This window comes from Anarrhichthys ocellatus, unplaced genomic scaffold, assembly GCF_004355925.1.
Source record: "Anarrhichthys ocellatus isolate YVR2014 unplaced genomic scaffold, GSC_Weel_1.0 scaffold41, whole genome shotgun sequence".
In the NCBI taxonomy this organism is placed as follows: Eukaryota; Metazoa; Chordata; class Actinopteri; order Perciformes; family Anarhichadidae; genus Anarrhichthys; species Anarrhichthys ocellatus.
Window position 1 is genome coordinate 3,007,997 of NW_022280071.1, and position 18,466 is coordinate 3,026,462.

Below are 18,466 nucleotides of genomic sequence, written 5' to 3' on the forward strand. Positions count from 1 at the left end.
GCTGATGTGGCCCAGAGTGGAAATGAGTTTGAGACCCCTGCCATAGAAAATCTAACAGTAACGCTACTGCAGATGTAAAAACACAAAAGCAGTTCACTTACCAAAGCTGCTGTTCACTTAAAGACAAAGTCCATCCTCCTTTCTTTGTTAACACAGTTTAATGACGCGGTTGTACAGAACATCGGTTCAGTTCAGTTCCAGTCAGAGGACCTCCTGCGAACGTGTTCGTTGAGCTGTAGATCCACTCGGGTCTCACCAAAAGTTTCATTCTTAGCCATAAAATGTGCATCGCTTCTCCGCCGCTGTTAGCCAGAAATACCTTTAGTACAAATCCTTTTCCATGCTAGCTGTGGGGTTGACCGACCCTTTGATACGATGTCCAGTTCTTCTGGTCTTGAGAAATCCGTTTCTCCTCCTTCAGCCATTGAGTGTTAAAAAACACAGCTAGGTTAAAAAAAAGAATCTACACCAAGCAAAACACTAAAAATGTCATAACTTCTCTTACATATGTTTCAACCTGAACTCTTACTAAACACTAAGACCTGCTAGCTAGCTTCCTGTTTGACAAAAGTCACGCTGGCCCACTGACCAATCACGGCGCACGTTAATGCAGACGTATACTTAGCAGGCTACCTGGGTACCACTGGTACGTCAAAGAATACGCCCAACATGTCAAACTAAAGATCTGATTGGTTGAAGACTATGACAATCAACAACATCGTCCCCATTCACTTAAACTGCACATAGATGCACTTGTGAGTCTGCAGGCCTCTGCCTCTCTTCTTACCTAGAGACACAGAGGTGAAATCTGATTGGATAAGAGCTCTACTTAAAACAAGCTGCACTGGAAGCAGAGCAACTGAGGAAGACAGTAGCTGTGCAATGAGAAAATAAGATAATGGGAAAATAAATTATAATACATGTAGTGTATTTATGAAAAATGATTAAATCATAAAATAGCTCTAACTTTGTGATTGTGTTTAGGCCAGCAGAGAAGGCCTTGCAGGCCCTGACGACCCACCACTGGATTTTGATCACTGCATAAATCCCAAAATACTGTTCACCTTTAGAAACAAGGATTGTTTCTTTCTCCATGTTTTTGGAGTAAAATATTCTATAAGTCAGACTATGACTTAGATATAAACAAACCCCTCTGTGTGAACCTTCAGCACACACAGAGGAATGAAAGAGTAGAGGTTGGTGTGTGTAAGAGCTGCTGAAGTGGAGATTTATCATCAGTCTGAGAACAAACTCATTGAGAGGAAACGTCCTTTAAAGAGACGTTTAGTTCCATTACAGACATTTAGAGACTCTACAGGTGAATAGGGTCACACACTCATAGATATCACCATCAAACTTCACCACTTCATTACTCACATTAAGAGGATTATTTTTTATTATAAGTTTTCTGAAATGTTAAGTTTAGATATGCAAATGAGACATTAGTTTGTTCAAATCTGAACTGTGGTTAAGGAGAAGCTAGCTGTTGAGTTTACTCAAACTGCTGTTTGTTTACTAGTGTCTATTCTACTGGTTGGTCCTTTGCTGTCAGGCACTGACGGCTGTGACTGGCTCTCATAAATGATCCTGACTAAGGCTAACAGAAATGTTGATGCTCTGTAAGCTAACAATGCACCCTGTTGCTTTTAGGTCACCATTTGAATTCCTTAAGCTCTACATATGTGGTTTACATAGTAGGGAGTATGAACTCAAAATGGTGTCATCTATCATAAGCTAGTTCTAGTGAACCACGGTCTCCCTTCTGTGAAGGCTGAAATATGAGGATGAGGGTTTTTGTTCACAAGGCGAAGCATGAATGTGCATTTCCTGAGTGGCGACGTTGTGCTCTGCTTTTTCTAACAGAGCGGTTATGTGGGCCGATGGACAATGCTGACCAATTGTGCTTCCAAGAAGGAGGCAAAGAGCGTTGACTCTGCGTCTCCAACAACATCCCCACGCACGGAGAACAATTCAGACCATTGTGAAAGAGGAGCTCTGTGAAAGTGAGCGTGGTCCACCCAGAGGGTTTCATTTGTTTCAGTAACAAAAAGCTCACAAATCCCGTTTCACTTCAAGCAACGGCCATTTTTCCAACACAAGTAGAAAATGACACTGTGTCAGTATTAAATGTGGTTTAAGGAGGACTCAACATCTCCCCTCTCTCCTCTGACAGACCCGACTGTAGTAATACCTAACTTGCATCACATTTGCGTAAGAAGGGCGCGAGTGCAAGCAAGCACTTCCTGTGCTGCGCCTCGCTCACAAAAGGCCCGAGATGAAATGAATCTGGTGGTGCTGCGAGCATGAGGGACTCGTTCTAGGTAGTGAGGCGAGAGACGGGAGCCCGTTTAGAAATCAGTGAGGGAGGATTGAGTGTCTTCTGGTCACGTCTGCACCATCTAATGATTATGTAAGAAGTCTATTTTAACAGTGGCACTCTTTCTAGCGCGGGTCAGTGTGATCCTCTGTGTCACTTTTGCTTTCACCAAAGATCTTTGTGGTGTTTGAAAAGAATAGTCAAATACCGTACATTTCATTTGGCAGTAGAATGATCTTAAAATGAGAAATTTCTTAGTTATGTTTGATACGCGTACTGGTCTTGCCTTTGAATTTGTATGTGTGGGAGGTGAGAAAGTTTTAACCTTGCAACTAGTGGTGTAACTAATCATAAGACTCAGTTCAGATAGGATCAGAGTCACGGATCAGAGTCACGACCGATCGGAGCCGCCACCGATCAGAGCCGCCACCGATCAGAGTCACGACCGATCAGAGTCACGGTTTAGAGTCACCACCGATCAGAGTCACCACCGATCAGTCACCACCGATCAGAGTCACGACCGATCAGAGTCACGACCGATCAGAGTCACCACTGATCAGATTTACGGTTTAGAGTCACCACCGATCAGAGTCACCACCGATCAGAGTCACGGCCGATCAGAGTCACCACCGATCAGTCACCACCAATCAGAGTCACGGTTTAGCGTCACCACCGATCAGAGTCACGGTTTAGAGTCGCGACCGATCAGAGTCGCGGTTTAGCGTCACCACCGATCAGAGTCGCGGTTTAGAGTCGCGACCGATCAGAGTCGCGGTTTAGCGTCACCACCGATCAGAGTCACGGTTTAGAGTCGCGACCGATCAGAGTCGCGACCGATCAGAGTCGCGACCGATCAGAGTCGCGGTTTAGCGTCACCACCGATCAGAGTCGCGGTTTAGCATCACCACCGATCAGTCGCGGTTTAGCGTCACCACCGATCAGTCACGACCGATCAGAATCACGACCGATCAGAGTCACCGATCAAATAGAACTAGAGATCCCTGATCATTGATGATCCATATTGTTGTTTGATTACAGCAGCTGCTCTACAAGGATCCACACGATTGTCGCCGTCCGTAAAATAATTTAACCCACTCTGAAGTCAGTAAACCATCAAATATTCTACATGTTATCCTTTTTTACTTTTTTTCATAAAAACACACAATTTAAATGATTAGGAAATAAAAACCAATCTTGTCATTAGTAGTTTTAATGAAGTATTATAATCTGCATAGAGGTAGTGTAAACAGCTCATAATTAATCTTTAATATCTTTTTATGTTGCTGTGAAAACATCTCCTTCAAACAAAAAGATTACATGTGAACGTGTCACGATAACGTTATAATTGGTGTTATAATAAGACTGTGCAACTAATCCACGGTTCACATGTGTGCTGAACCATGAGGAGGGATCAATGTCTGACAACTGTTTTTATTCCCACGGGAAAGTCATCGTCCACAACAAACAAAGGGGTTATATAAAAAAAATGAAATCAACTAGGACTTGGACAATTATTATAATTTAATAACGTACAAAACATACAATTGATATGCTCTCCTTAAAGGCCCAGACTCCGATAATTGACCTCTCTAATCATCGACACAAACTAAATAAAGCCCTCAGTCTATTGAATTGACCAGCGGTGCGTTTATTGCTCATGAGTTTAACTTTTAATTTTTAGGAGTCGGAATGTGTTCATTTATTTTTCAGTTGACATCGTCTCACTCGGTGCTAACGAATGCTAGAGTCTGTGTAGCGCCACAGCCCAGCTGTCATGGCTCTCACTTCTATAAAATCAGGATATAAAGTTCATACGAGTGTGGTAGAACAACACATCACACAACCAAGAATGGCCCTCATCCTAATCTCAGCCATCAGCAAAAGTATTGTTTTAATGCAGAATAAAGGGAAGAGCAATGACGTGCAGTGACTACAACCTATGAGGACATAGGTTAGACGCTCTGAGAGGCTCTGGGCAGGCCTCCAGGACGGGCTGCAGTACATGTTCATATTCAAATACTGGATCCTCCCAGTTCTGTTTGAACAATGCAGCCATTTGGCAAAGATTTGAGTCATAGTCGGGAACGATGGCGCTCTCCCCGCCATATTGATTTATGATATTTACAATAGATTGGAATTGGAATGGTTCCCCTCGTTCTGCCCTGTTGTGTGTGTGTGTGTGTCTGCGATGTGATGGATAACGTGAAGGAAAACAGAGAAACCAAACAAGAGAGACTGGAGGGAAAAGACTCCTGAAGAGGAATGAAGACTGCAGCAGTTATTCTCTATTTGTGACTGTTTTTAGTCTGGTTGTTTTTAACCTTGTTAAAAAAAAGCCACATTCAGCCAGGGCAGTGGGCAGTCACACACACACACACACACACACACACACACACACACACACACCACCCTTCTACAGCTGAGTGCTATGAAACGTGGTTGCACTATGCCCCCACTAGTTTGCATGATTTGGTCATTTATGCACAGCTGTTTCACCTATCTTGCTCACCTTATGAGCAAGATAGCACACACTGACACAAATGAAATGTTCATTTGATACTGGCACATCTTTGCATATCTAGTATGCCATCAGATAATCTGTGTTTACTTCTTTGTTAACTCTGGTCCATTTAGTTAAACCTTTAACCAATAAACTGTGGGAAACCTACAAAAACTGTTAAGTATAGTTAATGATAATATTTTATCTTGTTTGTTTAATCTGTAAAAAAAAAAGTTGTGGTTTTGTGGTTATGTGCTGAAACTTTTTTGGCCGGAAAGAGGATGTCACTGCAACCGGCCAGGAAATAGTCCGGCACATAACTGTGAAGCCACAACTTGTTTTATTTCACTTTGCGTTTTGTGAAATCCAGATGGTGTCAGAGATCTTTAGAGGTGCTAAGAGGTGGTTATTATTTATTCTAGCTATTTCCCCCTGCCCCCAGTATTTATGCTGAGCTATGCTAACGTGCCCGCCCCGTTGGTTAGTTCTGCACGGCAGTTACAGCTGCTAACGCCATTCACACCCACAGCATTGCGGTTCCCCTTCAGGTAAACTGTTAGCTCTGTTAGCTGCGAGCTGCCAGCTCAGTCGTCGCCATGTTGAGAGCTGTGTGGAGCCAGTAGATACCTTTTAAATATCCCGTTGAGTTTAGATTTACACCCCATGAATTAGGTCTGCCATTGAGGTAAATCTGTATATTTCTGTATCCTTGCTCATGTTATATTCTACAAGTGACATACTTCTTGCATGAGACGTAACATCCGACAAAGTGGATGACCAGAAGACATATAAAGTCAAGGGACATTGCAAGCCATTCTGTTTCCTACTGTTGTTCTGGACCAAAGCCAACAGAACGGTAAGAATCTTCAAAGATGTATTAAAACATGGAACATTAGCTAAAAAGGCTTAAAGGTCTCTAAAATAAAGGCCTGCTATATACTTTATTAAAGTTATACTGTCTGCATGGCTTCAAATGTGTTCAGAGTGCCTTTAGTTTGTATCGGTTGGAACTTGTCGGGTATGTTTGATCAGTTGGTCTGCTGTTGAAAAAGAGAAAAAGATGCATTGTTCTTGAAATGACGTCTCAAGCTCAAGCTCATTCATCAGTGAGATGTGAAGCGGTGGCCAACCTTTAAATGTCACACTGGCCGAATAATAATAAATAATAATAAAAACGCCCTTACTCATCGTTTCTCTTTCTCTTTGTAAGCCACGCTCTAAAGCGGACATAAACGTATTCATCTGTTCCCTTTCTTTCTGTATTTTAAAATGTGAAGAAGGAGTGCAAAGGTGAGCGAGTCCCTGAACTCCATGCTATCAGTCTGCATGAATGAAATGACGTGCACAAGTGGACCAATGCAGAACTCTTCTGGAGTTCCTCCTCGGTACCTCTGCGCTGTAATATCTCGGTGTGACGACTTCTCTCCGTCTGGTAGCGAGAGCTCTCCTTGTCTTTATGCGACTGTTGTTGCATTTCTTCTGTGTGTCTGTGATTGTACATATAGTTGTATACTCTGGTAAACGATGAGCTCAGTACAGATATTTCGGCGTGTTGTTTGTGCTCGTCTGCCATGCGTCACACTGCTGAACGTTGACCTGCTACAGGGAATAAACAGCTGTAACTGTAACCTCCCTTGATAATCAGAACTACACTCACAAGGTTCTCCACAATCTGACTCACAGTTTGGTTTGGGTTAGCGTTATATTTGGATCTTAGTGTGGAGCTACTTCCACTTTCCAGCTGTTCCATTGCCGTGTAAGTGGTGGAGCTGAGGCTGCACTCGTCGTTGCTTTTGTTGCTGACGTGTTTTTTGTTCGTTGTTGTAGTTGCTGTTTTGGTATTTATTGTTCTGTCCTTTATTTATCAAGCTTTAGAAAGTAGTAAGAATATTCAACGATGAGAAAACCTTTGTGTCCAAAATCCTAAAGCCAGCAGCTTTCCACCACTTATTCCACGGTGTGCTTTTAAAACGTGTTGCACTGATTTATAGCTGCATAGCATTTTTCACTTACATTCAAAGTTTCCCCTTTTTGCTTCTAAAAGTCTACATTTTATAAAAGTAAAAACCAGCAATTGTTTAACCAACTACTTTCTCACTATGCTGTATTGCTACATAGTTGTTCTTGTCATGTGACGTGCAGTCTTATGTCTTGATAACACATGTGGTTGTCATTTTTTTGGAGCTGTCATTTTGGCCTTGAAAACTTTCTTGGAACTGTGTCTTCACAGAAAGTAGAAAAGCCAAACCACAGAGCAGTGTCTCCAAACAGCTACCTCAACAGAGTGTCCTCTGTCCTGTCCTCTGAGACGCACCGATCAACAGATCAACACTGTGTTGTTGTCCACCAAGTTTATGAGCAGCAGTTTGGTTGTTCCTTAGCAAATGGAGAAGTGGAGCGGCTTATCGTTCGGGGAAGTGAGTCTTTTAACGCCCGGCGACGTCACACACGAGTCCAGCAGCTTGACTTGTCCCCAAACGGAGTGTGTGATGTGTTTGTGCTGGTGTGGGATCGACCCGAGGGTCTCTGAACAAACAGAGCTACCATATCACCTCGGGCACACTTCAAATCTGGGCCACTGCTGAATGGGAACTACTGTTGTGTGATTATTGGTGAATCTGAAACCGAGGGGACACAGGAAGTGAATTGATATTGCTCGCTTGATGATGGGAACAGGAGGAAATGTGCGCTCAAATGCCCTCTTGTCCACTCGCTGTGTGCCTTCAACAGGGGGCGTGTTCTTGTTGTGTGTCTGTGGGACGCAGAAGGTTTCATGTGGACCAGAGTGTCCACAGTGTCTCGGCTGGTAAGCCCGTGTAACATCCTGTTTTGTGACATACTTCTTTGTTACACAGGTGCTCATGTTGTTGTGACTCCTCTGTTTTAGTTTTTTTGAATATGATTAATCATTTTTATTATTTCAATAAACCAAAAAGAAAGTTTGATCGATTTTTGGGTATTAAAAAAAAAAGCAGACATAAAAACCTGATTCTTTTATTTAGTCGGACCCAGAGGTTAGCACATGAAAGCGTAAAGCTACATTTATACTCGCAGTAGTGAAGCAGACGCAAGATGCACACGGCGAAAATGACATAATCACAGCAAGTGGTCGCGCCGCTTGGTCCTGCACCTCTGGACTGAATGTCGTGTTTTTAAATGCTTAAGCAACAGGAGATCTTAAAAACCTTCACTTGCGAAAATGTTTTATAGGATATTCAACCTTTCTTTCATTATATTACATTTAATACTTGACTTTGTTCTTAACAGGGCTTGTATAAAGGTAGTAAAGTAGTCCATGAATATGAGGTATGAGTTTACAGTAATTACAATTGTTAGGGCCGTACCTTTTGAACACCGAGAGAAGCCACCCCCCTCACTGCAGCCATGTGCTTCGCGTCCGTTTCCAAAACAAAATAGCTGGTTCAAGTTAAAATCAAATGGATTTATTATCCCACAAACGCAAAAACAGTTACAAACCGAATCACACTATTAATAATCTAATGTTCCATGAAACTGAGGCCCAATCTGGCCCACCCGGCAGACCCGCAGCGAGTCTCAAGATGTCCGTAGATCCACAGTCTTTTGTGTTCCGAGTGTCTCTGAGATGTCCCGTATCAGCTCAGTGATTGGCTGATCTCTCTCGGACTCCTCCTGCCCTCTGACCCGATGGTCCAGACCCTCTGAAGCCAGCATGTCTCTGCTTGACCATTTCCTGTTTCCTTCCTGAAGCCGGTGTCTCTGTTGGCTCATATGGACGTATCCTGCAAACCCTCACTCTCCTACCACTTCATCGTTCAAATCATCCAATGACTATACTTACAGTGTTCAATACATTCAATGACTATGCTTTTTAGTTCAACACTTTTATAAGTAAATATACTGTAACATACAATATCCACCACTAGGGGTGCTATTAAACATACTAGGTACTTTTAAACTTAAAGTCCTCACACAATCCGCCCTCATCATTGTGAAGGTTAGTTTACGGCGCTTTGCCGGTTACTCCCGTTGTGTTTTTGATTCTTCACAGTTAATTTAGTTTGGACGCCCTCTGGTGTTTCAGAGAATAAAGCAGCAAACACATCGAGTATAACCGCCTCCGTACATCAGAGCTCACGCTGCGATGCCACGCACTATTATTGAGTAAAAGAAGAGGATGAGAGGAAAATAGTAGTAGGCTAAAAGCACTACGAGTGGCAAAGCAAGGGAAGAAGAACACATTATACATTTTGGACCTTCAGAAGTAGTAAAGGATGGGAAGAAGGACACATTTGGACTTGGGGTTCAGATAAGGAAAAGATGGACTCGAGGGCTATGCTGGTCCATGCTGCCTGCGATCGGCTCGCCCAGGCCCCCGGCCCGGCCCGCTGCCCGGTCTGTATTGCACCTGACCCCGATGCTTGTCCCTGCGGGTGCTGGGTTCACAGGGTGGCTGTTCCATGTTGTTTCTTTGGGCTGAACACAACCGGGCCCCATGGGCGAAGGCCCGGCCACCAGACGCCCACCGGCGAGCTCCCCACCTGGATCTGGCTCCGGGAGGGTTCCCCGGTTTCCCTGGTCGGGCGAGGTGGCTGAAGACCGTGGGTTGCTATACATCAGGGTTATTTTCAACCTCCATAGGGTGGCCGGGCTCAGCCTTAGAGATAGGGTAAGGAGCTTGGTCATCAGGAGGGAACTTGGAGTCGAGCCGCTACTCCTTCGCTTCAAAAGGTGGTTCAGGCATCTAATTAGGATGCCTCCTGGACGCCTCCCACTGGAGGTTTTCCAGGCACGTCCAACTGGGAGGAGATCCCGGGGAAGACCCAGACCACGCTGGAGAGATTACATCTCCCAGCCTCGGGATCCCCCAGAATGAGCTGGAACATGTTGCCGGGGAGAGGGAAGTCTGGGTCAGCCTGCTTGGCCTGCTGCCACCGTGACCCGACCCCGGATAAGCGGAGGAAAATGGATGGATGGATGGACCAGAGGGCATTAAAATAAAGGAAAAGTGAAGTAAAAGAAGATGAGTAAATGGGAAGATGTAGGAAGGGGAAGGAAAGGAGTAGCAGAAGATGACTAAAGAAAAGGAACAAAGAGTAGAAGAAGACAGCGTGGAGAGAGGGATGAGTAGAGAAAGGAAAACAGGAGGAGAAGAAAATGAGGACACAAGAATGGCAAGAAGAAGTTAAGAGAGAAGGAAATGAGGGAACAGATAAGGAAAAGGGAAGGACAGGAAAGGAGGGAAATCGAAGGAGGATAAATTAGTAAAAGATGAAGAGGGAAGAAAGTAAAGAAGCAAAGAGGGAGTAGAGGAGAACAAGAAGGATGGACGGATATGAGGACCTTTCAAAGTCCTGAGTTAAACCATAAAGAATAGACCTTATTCCACAGCATTGCTGGCACTACTTCTGTTGTTGCAGGTGTGTAGTGGACTGACCTTTTAAAATTGCTGCTTGACCTTTCCAATACTGAACACCTGATCGGTGTCTCATTCAAAGCTGCAGCTCAAACTGGTGCAGTCAGCTGTTTCCTCCTCACTTTATCTTTCTTCTCTCTCTGGCTCTCGATGCGTTTCCTGCTTTGAGTCGCCAAAGGCACAATTAGTATGTTTGTCGCTGCCCTGCAGTGCTCGGTGAAGGCAGCATAGGAGGGAGCTGATCGGGTAGCTGATCAGTGACTCAGCATTTAGAAGCACTGATACTTCTGGTTTCCCAATGTCACACCACACCTGAGAGTTGAAGGCATTGAAACGTCTGTTAAACCCACTCTGTGACACTTGTCCCAAACAAAGGCTCATCACTTTTCTAAAAGGTCTGGGACTATTTTCATTGGTGGATTGATACACGTGTTCTCTTAGTGTAGTGTTTGTGGCAGCAGGACGGTGTGTGAGGCCTTGAGTCAAAATAAACTACAGTGTGTGTGTTCATGGTGATGAAGGAGCAACAGTGAGGCTCATGGGTGTGTTTTTAATGGAGCTCTATGGCTCAGAGGAAGAAGAGATATCAGTCTGTACTTATTCGATACATTCATTGTCTTTTCAACATTGTGTTCAGCACTATTCAAAGACTACAGTACTGCTACATACAGGCATTGTGTGCCAGATTGTTTTAGAATGTTTCATGTTTTTCTCCAGCTTGCAGTCACTGCGATGGCTCGTTCATTAGAAGCAAGATTCAAGTTGCTGAAGTTTATTTTTTCACTTAACAGAAATGAATGGAAGCCAAGGAATCGAAAATTCCACTTTCAAACAGACCGCCACCCTTTGGTTTGACATGATGTTGTGATAGTAAACCTAATAGTTTCAAAGATACAGAGATACTGAGCTTCTAGTCTCTACTATCTGTTTTGGTGTCAGCTGAAGGGTGGAACCTCTGCTGATAATACAGGGCACAGCTCACGCTCTCTTCCTTTGTTGTTTCATGCGCCTCGTCTGCTTCTCCTGGAAACAAACAACAACACAACGTACACCTCCATCCTCTGTTTCTATGGTAACACAGCGGTGAGGAGAGCAGACAAGAGGAGCTGTAGCCTCCTCCAGCTCTCCTCCACGATCAACAGCAGAATGAGAACAAGGAGAAAAAGAGAGGGCAGGAAAACAGTCGAGTAGAAAGAAGGGAAGTCAGAGGGAGGCAGAGAGAGAGAGGAGGCAGAGGGAGGCAGAGAGAGAGAGAGGAGGCAGAGGGAGGTAGAGGGAGGCAGAGAGAGAGAGAGAGAGAGAGAGAGAGGAGTCAGAGGGAGGTAGAGGGAGGCAGAGAGAGAGAGAGAGAGAGAGAGGAGTCAGAGGGAGGTAGAGGGAGGTAGAGAGAGAGAGAGAGAGAGAGAGAAGGAGGCAGAGGGAGGTAGAGGGAGGCAGAGGGAGGCAGAGGGAGGTAGAGGGAGGCAGAGAGAGAGAGAGGAGGCAGAGGGAGGTAGAGGGAGGCAGAGAGAGAGAGAGAGAGAGAGAGAGAGGAGTCAGAGGGAGGTAGAGGGAGGCAGAGAGAGAGAGAGAGAGAGAGAGGAGTCAGAGGGAGGTAGAGGGAGGTAGAGAGAGAGAGAGAGAGAGAGAGAAGGAGGCAGAGGGAGGTAGAGGGAGGCAGAGAGAGAGAGGAGGCAGAGGGAGGTAGAGGGAGGCAGAGAGAGAGAGAGGAGTCGGAGGGAGGTAGAGGGAGGTAGAGAAAGAGAAGGAGGTAGAGGGAGGCATAGGGAGAGAGAAGGAGGCAGAGGGAGGTAGAGGGAGGCAGAGAGAGAGAAGGAGGTAGAGGGAGGCAGAGAGAGAGAGAGAGGAGTCGGAGGGAGGTAGAGAAAGAGAAGGAGGCAGAGGGAGAGAGAAGGAGGCAGAGGGAGAGAGAAGGAGGTAGATGGAGGTAGAGGGAGGCAATCAGCACATGCTCTTGTGCAGGATGTAGTATCTATGGTAACCTCGGCTGGTTATCAGAGACTTGAAGTCCCTTCTGTTTGTCTCCGTTCTGCTGCCTTTTCAAAAACACCATTAATCTCCTCCTCCAGTGCACCGCCTCATATTCTGCTCTTTATTTAGTGGTTCATCTTGTTAGTGCAACATGTGCGTCCAACTCCAGGCTGCATGTAAGACGGACAGAGAGACAGAGAGAGAGACGGACGGAGAGACAGAGAGACGGATGGAGAGACAGACGGACAGAGAGAGAGATGGACGGAGAGACAGACAGACAGAGAGACAGAGAGAGAGATGGACGGAGAGACAGACAGACAGAGAGAGAGACAGAGAGAGAGACTGACGGAGAGACAGAGAGACGGACGGAGAGACAGACAGACAGACAGACAGACAGAGAGACAGAGAGAGAGACGGACGGAGAGACAGAGAGACGGAGAGACAGACGGACAGAGGGACGGACGCACAGAGAGACGGACAGACAGACAGACGGACGGAGAGACAGACAGACAGACAGACGGACACCGAGGCTGGCGTTTGCTCTTCCAAGGAAATGAGACATCTCGCCCAGAACCAATATTTGCCCTGGACATGGTCTGTAATGAAAACACTGTAATGCGTACAGTTTCACAACTGGGGGGGGGGGGGGGGGCAAATAAAGACAACCACCTGTCTGTTGGACTCCGCTGCGGAGGGACGGCAGGGTAAGAAAGCAGCGTTTGCTGCTGCATCGCTGCAACTACTCCGCTGTGTTTGTGTTGAGCGGCTGCTTGTCTGAGAGAAGAAGAAGAAGGCTGCAATGACACAATCTGTTCAGATCTAGTATAAATTATCATAACCATGAGTAATGAAAATAATGCTGATATTGATAAAGTCTTTATTTTCTTTATCATGGATCATTATTCCATTTTTTTCCCAGTCTAAAAAATTAAAATGGGGAAAAATGGTCAAATTTTTACATTTTGAATATTGGTAAATATTGGCCTCCCTGTCGAGAGCCACCACAGAACACACACATGATACACACACACTGCTGGAACCAGCACATACCGACGTCTTCAACGTCCACTTCAGATTAACATTGATGTGCTGTGGGGAAGCTTCCACACAGAGCGCTCTGCAGAGGACTCCGAGTGCTTCTAGTCCCGACGCACCTCATGCAGCAACTCTGACTTCTCTGTTGAAAGAAACAAATACTAGAAGTCTGAACGGCGGCTCATTAATTGGAGGCGTGTGGTGGATTGTTTATCATAGCGTAGGTAACGCTGTGCTGTGTGCACGTGACTGTATACTGGAGAGATGAAGAACGTCAGCAGTAGAGAAAGTGAGCTTCAGTCCAGTGAACCTAAACTAAGTCCTGGTGGTCCAGCACAGTTCAAAGGCATTTAAGAGCAGCATGTCAACCATCCACAAGTCTGTTTAGTCCTAATAGAGCTTCTTTAATAATCCAACCGTTATAATTACTCTAAAACATATAATAATTAAAATAAATGATGTGATATTCACGCATTTTTTAAATCTCTCTTTATGTTGGACAAACAATTACTTTTCTCCTCTTAGTCGGAGTGCTATGGACCACTCGTAACGTCTTCTCTTACCTGAGAGAAGAGCAACAACAAGAAAATGTTATAAGTTAATAAGAGGACATCTCTTCTTCTGTCTCTTCCTGCATGAGGCCCTTTGAATTCTACCAATGGGATGAAAGAGCACTGTTACCTGCTCTCACCTCTGCACACCTGGCCCGTCGCTGTGTGAAGTGATTCAAGGATCATCTCTTGTCATTATGCAACACAGGGAACTAAATGCAGTTGTAGTCCATTCATAACACAACAAACGCATAACAAAGAAAACCAGTTTTACATTCCTGTAGAGCAGTGGTTCTCAACTGGTCTGGCTGCGGGACCCACCATCACACCTTAATGACAAGCCACGACCCAAATAGAGGAAAATGTTCAACTTCTCAAAGTTATTTAATGTAAAGATGGAGCAGTTTGAACCTGAGCTGAACATGTCCTCTGCAGTCGTAGAGTAGGAGCTCTCTAGTGCAGAGACATTGTTCCTGTCAGTCATCCGACATGTCTTCAGTTCAAGACTTATAGTGTCATTAGACAGAGGTATAGTTTTCAGTTCATCCTCTGCTGATATTAGCAATACAAGGCATTAACGCCAAATATTGTTAAGGAGTGTGAATAGACGGCACTCCGCTGCATAAAAAAAATCCCCTTCAAAATAAAAGCACAGTTATATTTTTTCAGTAGCAGAAAGCACTGAAAATGGATCCGCGTGACCCACCAGTTGACAATCACTGCTGTAGAGCATCTTTGATATTCTCATCATAAGGAACATAAACAGCAGCAACAGAAACAGTTCTCTGGTCAGATAACATGGCCGACATCTTCACATTAAAAACTCAACACGAGGAAAACATTGTCCATCAACTGTGACTGTGTTTGAGCACCAAGCATCATGATGTGAACACAGAGTCCTCCTCCTCTGGTCCACCAGAGTTCTGCTCTCTGTCCTGACCCGTCAAGTGCAGCTTGATCCTGGACCACGATGGATCCAGGTCTCTGTGAAGATGTGGGCTCAAAGGTCACCGACCTCCAGCTGCTTTCATCCATCTTATTTTTCAGCGACCGGGCATCAGACAGCCAGGAGCATGCTGGGTAGTGGAGCAGCCTCAGGTCCTGCTGGGTTAGCTTAGCTTCCATCTCCCCTCCCTCTCCTCTCTGGGGCAGTTTGGTGGTGTTTGGTCCAGCAGGTCTGACTAGGTGGGTGGCTATCGCCTCAAAGTCCGCTGCACCTTTTCAGATGTTGAGTGTATTCTGTCATAAATGCTCCAGTAAAGAAAAACAAATTAAATCAAATAAGGACAAAAAAAATGTAGCGAAATGAATGATTCATCATTCTGTGAACGTTGCATGTTCACAGAAAAACGTATCTCAAGTTTTCTCAATGAAAAAGAAAACCAGCGATGATAAGCAGCAGAAAGCACTGCGGCCTCATCAGGGTCCAGATGACGTCTGCAGGACTAATGTCCGCTGGTGATTCATCGACTGCCATTTCTCTGCATTACCGACCGACAAATGTCTTATTATAGACGCACTGTGGCATTAAACATTTCTCTTCAGACTTCTTCTGGGGGGAGGAGATATACGGGCTCAGTTTCCTTGTGATTTTACCCCCCCCCCCAAACACACACACACACACTTTCTCTTTAAAGACTCTTCTGTCTCTGAGTCCGGAAACTTGTGGTCATTTGTCAGCGTTTCTGTAATCATTTTGAGACGAGCAAACAGGTTGTGGCCTGTTACTCAGCTGCATCTACTTCCAGCTCCCACAGCTGGGATCTGCCATCACACCGTACTGGGGTGTGTGTGTGTGTGTGTGTGTGTGTGTGTGTGTGCGTGCGTGCGTGCACGTGTTGACTTGAAGCTACATGAACAATGTCTTTCTGCGCCGTGTTTGTGTGATTAATGGCTTTTGCTAAATTGCTTTTCCACTTTGTTTCAGCATTCAATGACTATTCCCTCCATGAAACGTCCCCACAGCTGATAGCGAGGCCTCTGTGTGCTCGGTAGCAGCGCTGGCCTGGTGTTTACCCAGGGCACGTTAGCCCAGAACTTCTTTCTTTTTGTCTTTCCGGCCGACCGCCAGTAAAAATAAACGCTCTTTTTTTTGTCTCTGTTTGAATATTCAGTATGTTGTGTAAATGTTCGACGGTGGCAGACTAACGTCCTCTGGCTTTGTCTCTCCTCTGTCTCCAGCCCACCGGTTACATGGAGACGTCCCTGTCCTACAGCTCCATAGAGGACCTGCAGCTCCTCTCGTGGGACAACGCTCCCAAGTACTGTGTCCAGCTCAGCTTCCCCGGCGGCACCGTCCTGCTGCAGGTAACGTCTGCCGTCATCTTAGAGAGGAGCTAGTGGAGCTCAGCTCTTCATCAGGGTGGAATATAAAGGCTGGAAGTAAACTAGAGACCATGACGTCGTCGTTGGCTGTTTTCTTGCAGGCATAGCTTATTCTGTTAGCAATAGCTACGGCTACCATCAAGATATGGGCTTGTGTTAGATCATTCATTCATCTCATCAGTTTGGTGCAACACTAAAGGATGCATGGGATGCAGTTTGATTTCTCTACGGACATGAAAGGGAACATAAATACTTGTTGATCAGCTGAGTTATGCTCATAAACCGTACTTTGTTAGTATACCTTCCTTTAAGGGTCAGTAGTGTTTCAAAAGGTTTTGTAGAAGAATGTGTTCCATACCATTTACCATAACTATAACGCAGCAGAGGAATCCATCAATGCAGGTGTCCGAGCAGCTCCGTGTGTCATCTGCTCAGGAATTTTAAAAAAGGGTCAGAATTATTTTGAAGGCTTTGAAAAAATAAAATGAACATGGACAAGACAAACACAACACAGAAATAAGTCTTAATTCTGTTATTTATCAATTATTTCATTTTTCTCCACTTCTCCAGTTTTTAAAGCATATTTTAAATTTAAGGTAATTTTTTTTCAAGATTTGAACAATATGTTTGAAAAGTAACTCAGCAGAATAGTGAGCCGGTTCATCGGGATGATGCACAGTAGCCTGGTGTGACCCTTGTGCTTCACCAGTTAGCAGTTAGCTTGTGTTCAGATGGTGCAAACAGGTGGCCACATGTTCCACTCTGCACTTTTTAATGATGAACCCCTTCATGCTCGTGTACAGCTGCTAATGGATGGAATATTTGTGTTTGTGCAAAGGACGGTCCCTGGCTGGATAAAGAAGTCTGGCATTCATTCAGCTCAAACTCTTTGGCAAAGTCTTTGTATCTACGATCGTGTTTCACAAGAACTTCTAGATAAACAGAGTGAAGGTCTGGGAACAGAGTGGAGCACTGTGTGGTTAGTGTTGGGTCAGTGTGCTGTGATAGATGATTGGACTGATGTTCTAAAGCTGTGGGTGTAAGGGGAACTTTGGTCCTGGAGGGACGAGCACATTTGTGTTAGTCTCCAGAGTGCTGTGTCAGCACTAAAGGAAGGGCTGGCTCCACACATTATCCATCTGATGTTTGCCTTCTTCAAACCGATCACAATAGATTAGTGGCTGTATTGTTTTGGAAAGAACCAGAACCCGTACTGGATACCCTCACACCTCAGTCCATCCCCACGTTAACCAGAGTCCTTCAGTGAGCACATTCGGTACTGTAGCCCATTAGCCCAATTACCTCTGATACGCTACTCGGCCCATTATTGGTGGTGGGGGTCAGCGGTGTCTACCCACCTCATCAGCTGTGTTTGCTTATGCCTGCTGCCAGCTGTTTGGACCGCTGCCAGACACATTCAGTGTGTTCCTCGGAGGGAAAAGCTCGGCCGGTTTGCATTCACGAGCCGAGATCAGTCAGGGTTCCTGAAAGCGGTGAAAACCTGGAAAACCTGGTGTGTTGCTTCACTTACTGGAAGAACATGGAACATTAGAACAAATATTTCCAAGTCATGGGAAACTGAGGATAGTAAGATAGTAAGTCGCTGCAGCAACTAATTGTTCATACGCACAAACTATGTAGCTGCATGGCGTGTGACGTAGTAGCAATAAAAGTGATGAATACACAACCCAATCATTTTAAACACGTAAAAGCTTCTAAATTCACAAGTAGGGTATGTTTCATGACGATTTTATGTCGTAGAACAAAACGTTCAAAACTCTTCATCCTGTGTTAACACAGAGCTTGTTTCAGACTTCTAACCAAAAACACATCGACTTTGAGACGAGGGAACCGGGAATGTAAACTATGCTGATAGAGCTTTAAGCAGACAATAATGGACTCAGTATACCCTGACATCATTTTAATCTATTAATAATATTAAAACAGTTACAGTTTAACTCCTTCACGGTAGCACACAGGCATGATTGTTTCTCTCAAACAATAGGCCACCTACTGTACTGAACACACTACACCATGTTCACTTTCTCCCTCTGAATACAAACCGCACCTGGACTGGTCTGAGCTCAGTGTTAGCGCACTTTGTTTTGCTGTTAACAAACAGCGGACGGGTAGTAAAAAAGTTCAAACACGCTGGAAGCAGACGGGAATAATGCCGCATCCTTTCTGGTCCTGGTGCGTCGCTCACTTTTCCTTGTACTCTATCTGTGTTGTAGGAGAAGCTCATTTTTAAAAGATGTCGGCCAATAATTTCAACCATTTTATTTATCTTACTTCTACTGTAACTCTCTGTAACGTACTGTAACGTACTGTAACTCACTCTAACTCACTCTAACTTACTGTAACTCACTCTA

General features: G+C 44.9%; 1 protein-coding gene across 1 annotated transcript in view; it reads left to right on the forward strand.

The window, feature by feature from the left end:
- Positions 1–18,466, forward strand: part of cmip (c-Maf inducing protein) — a 42,249-nt gene that overhangs the window by 7,508 nt on the left and 16,275 nt on the right. Inside the window, exon 2 of the mRNA XM_031868119.1 lies at positions 15,951–16,076. Coding sequence (XP_031723979.1) covers positions 15,951–16,076 — 126 coding nt within the window. The remainder of the gene's footprint in view (positions 1–15,950; positions 16,077–18,466) is intronic.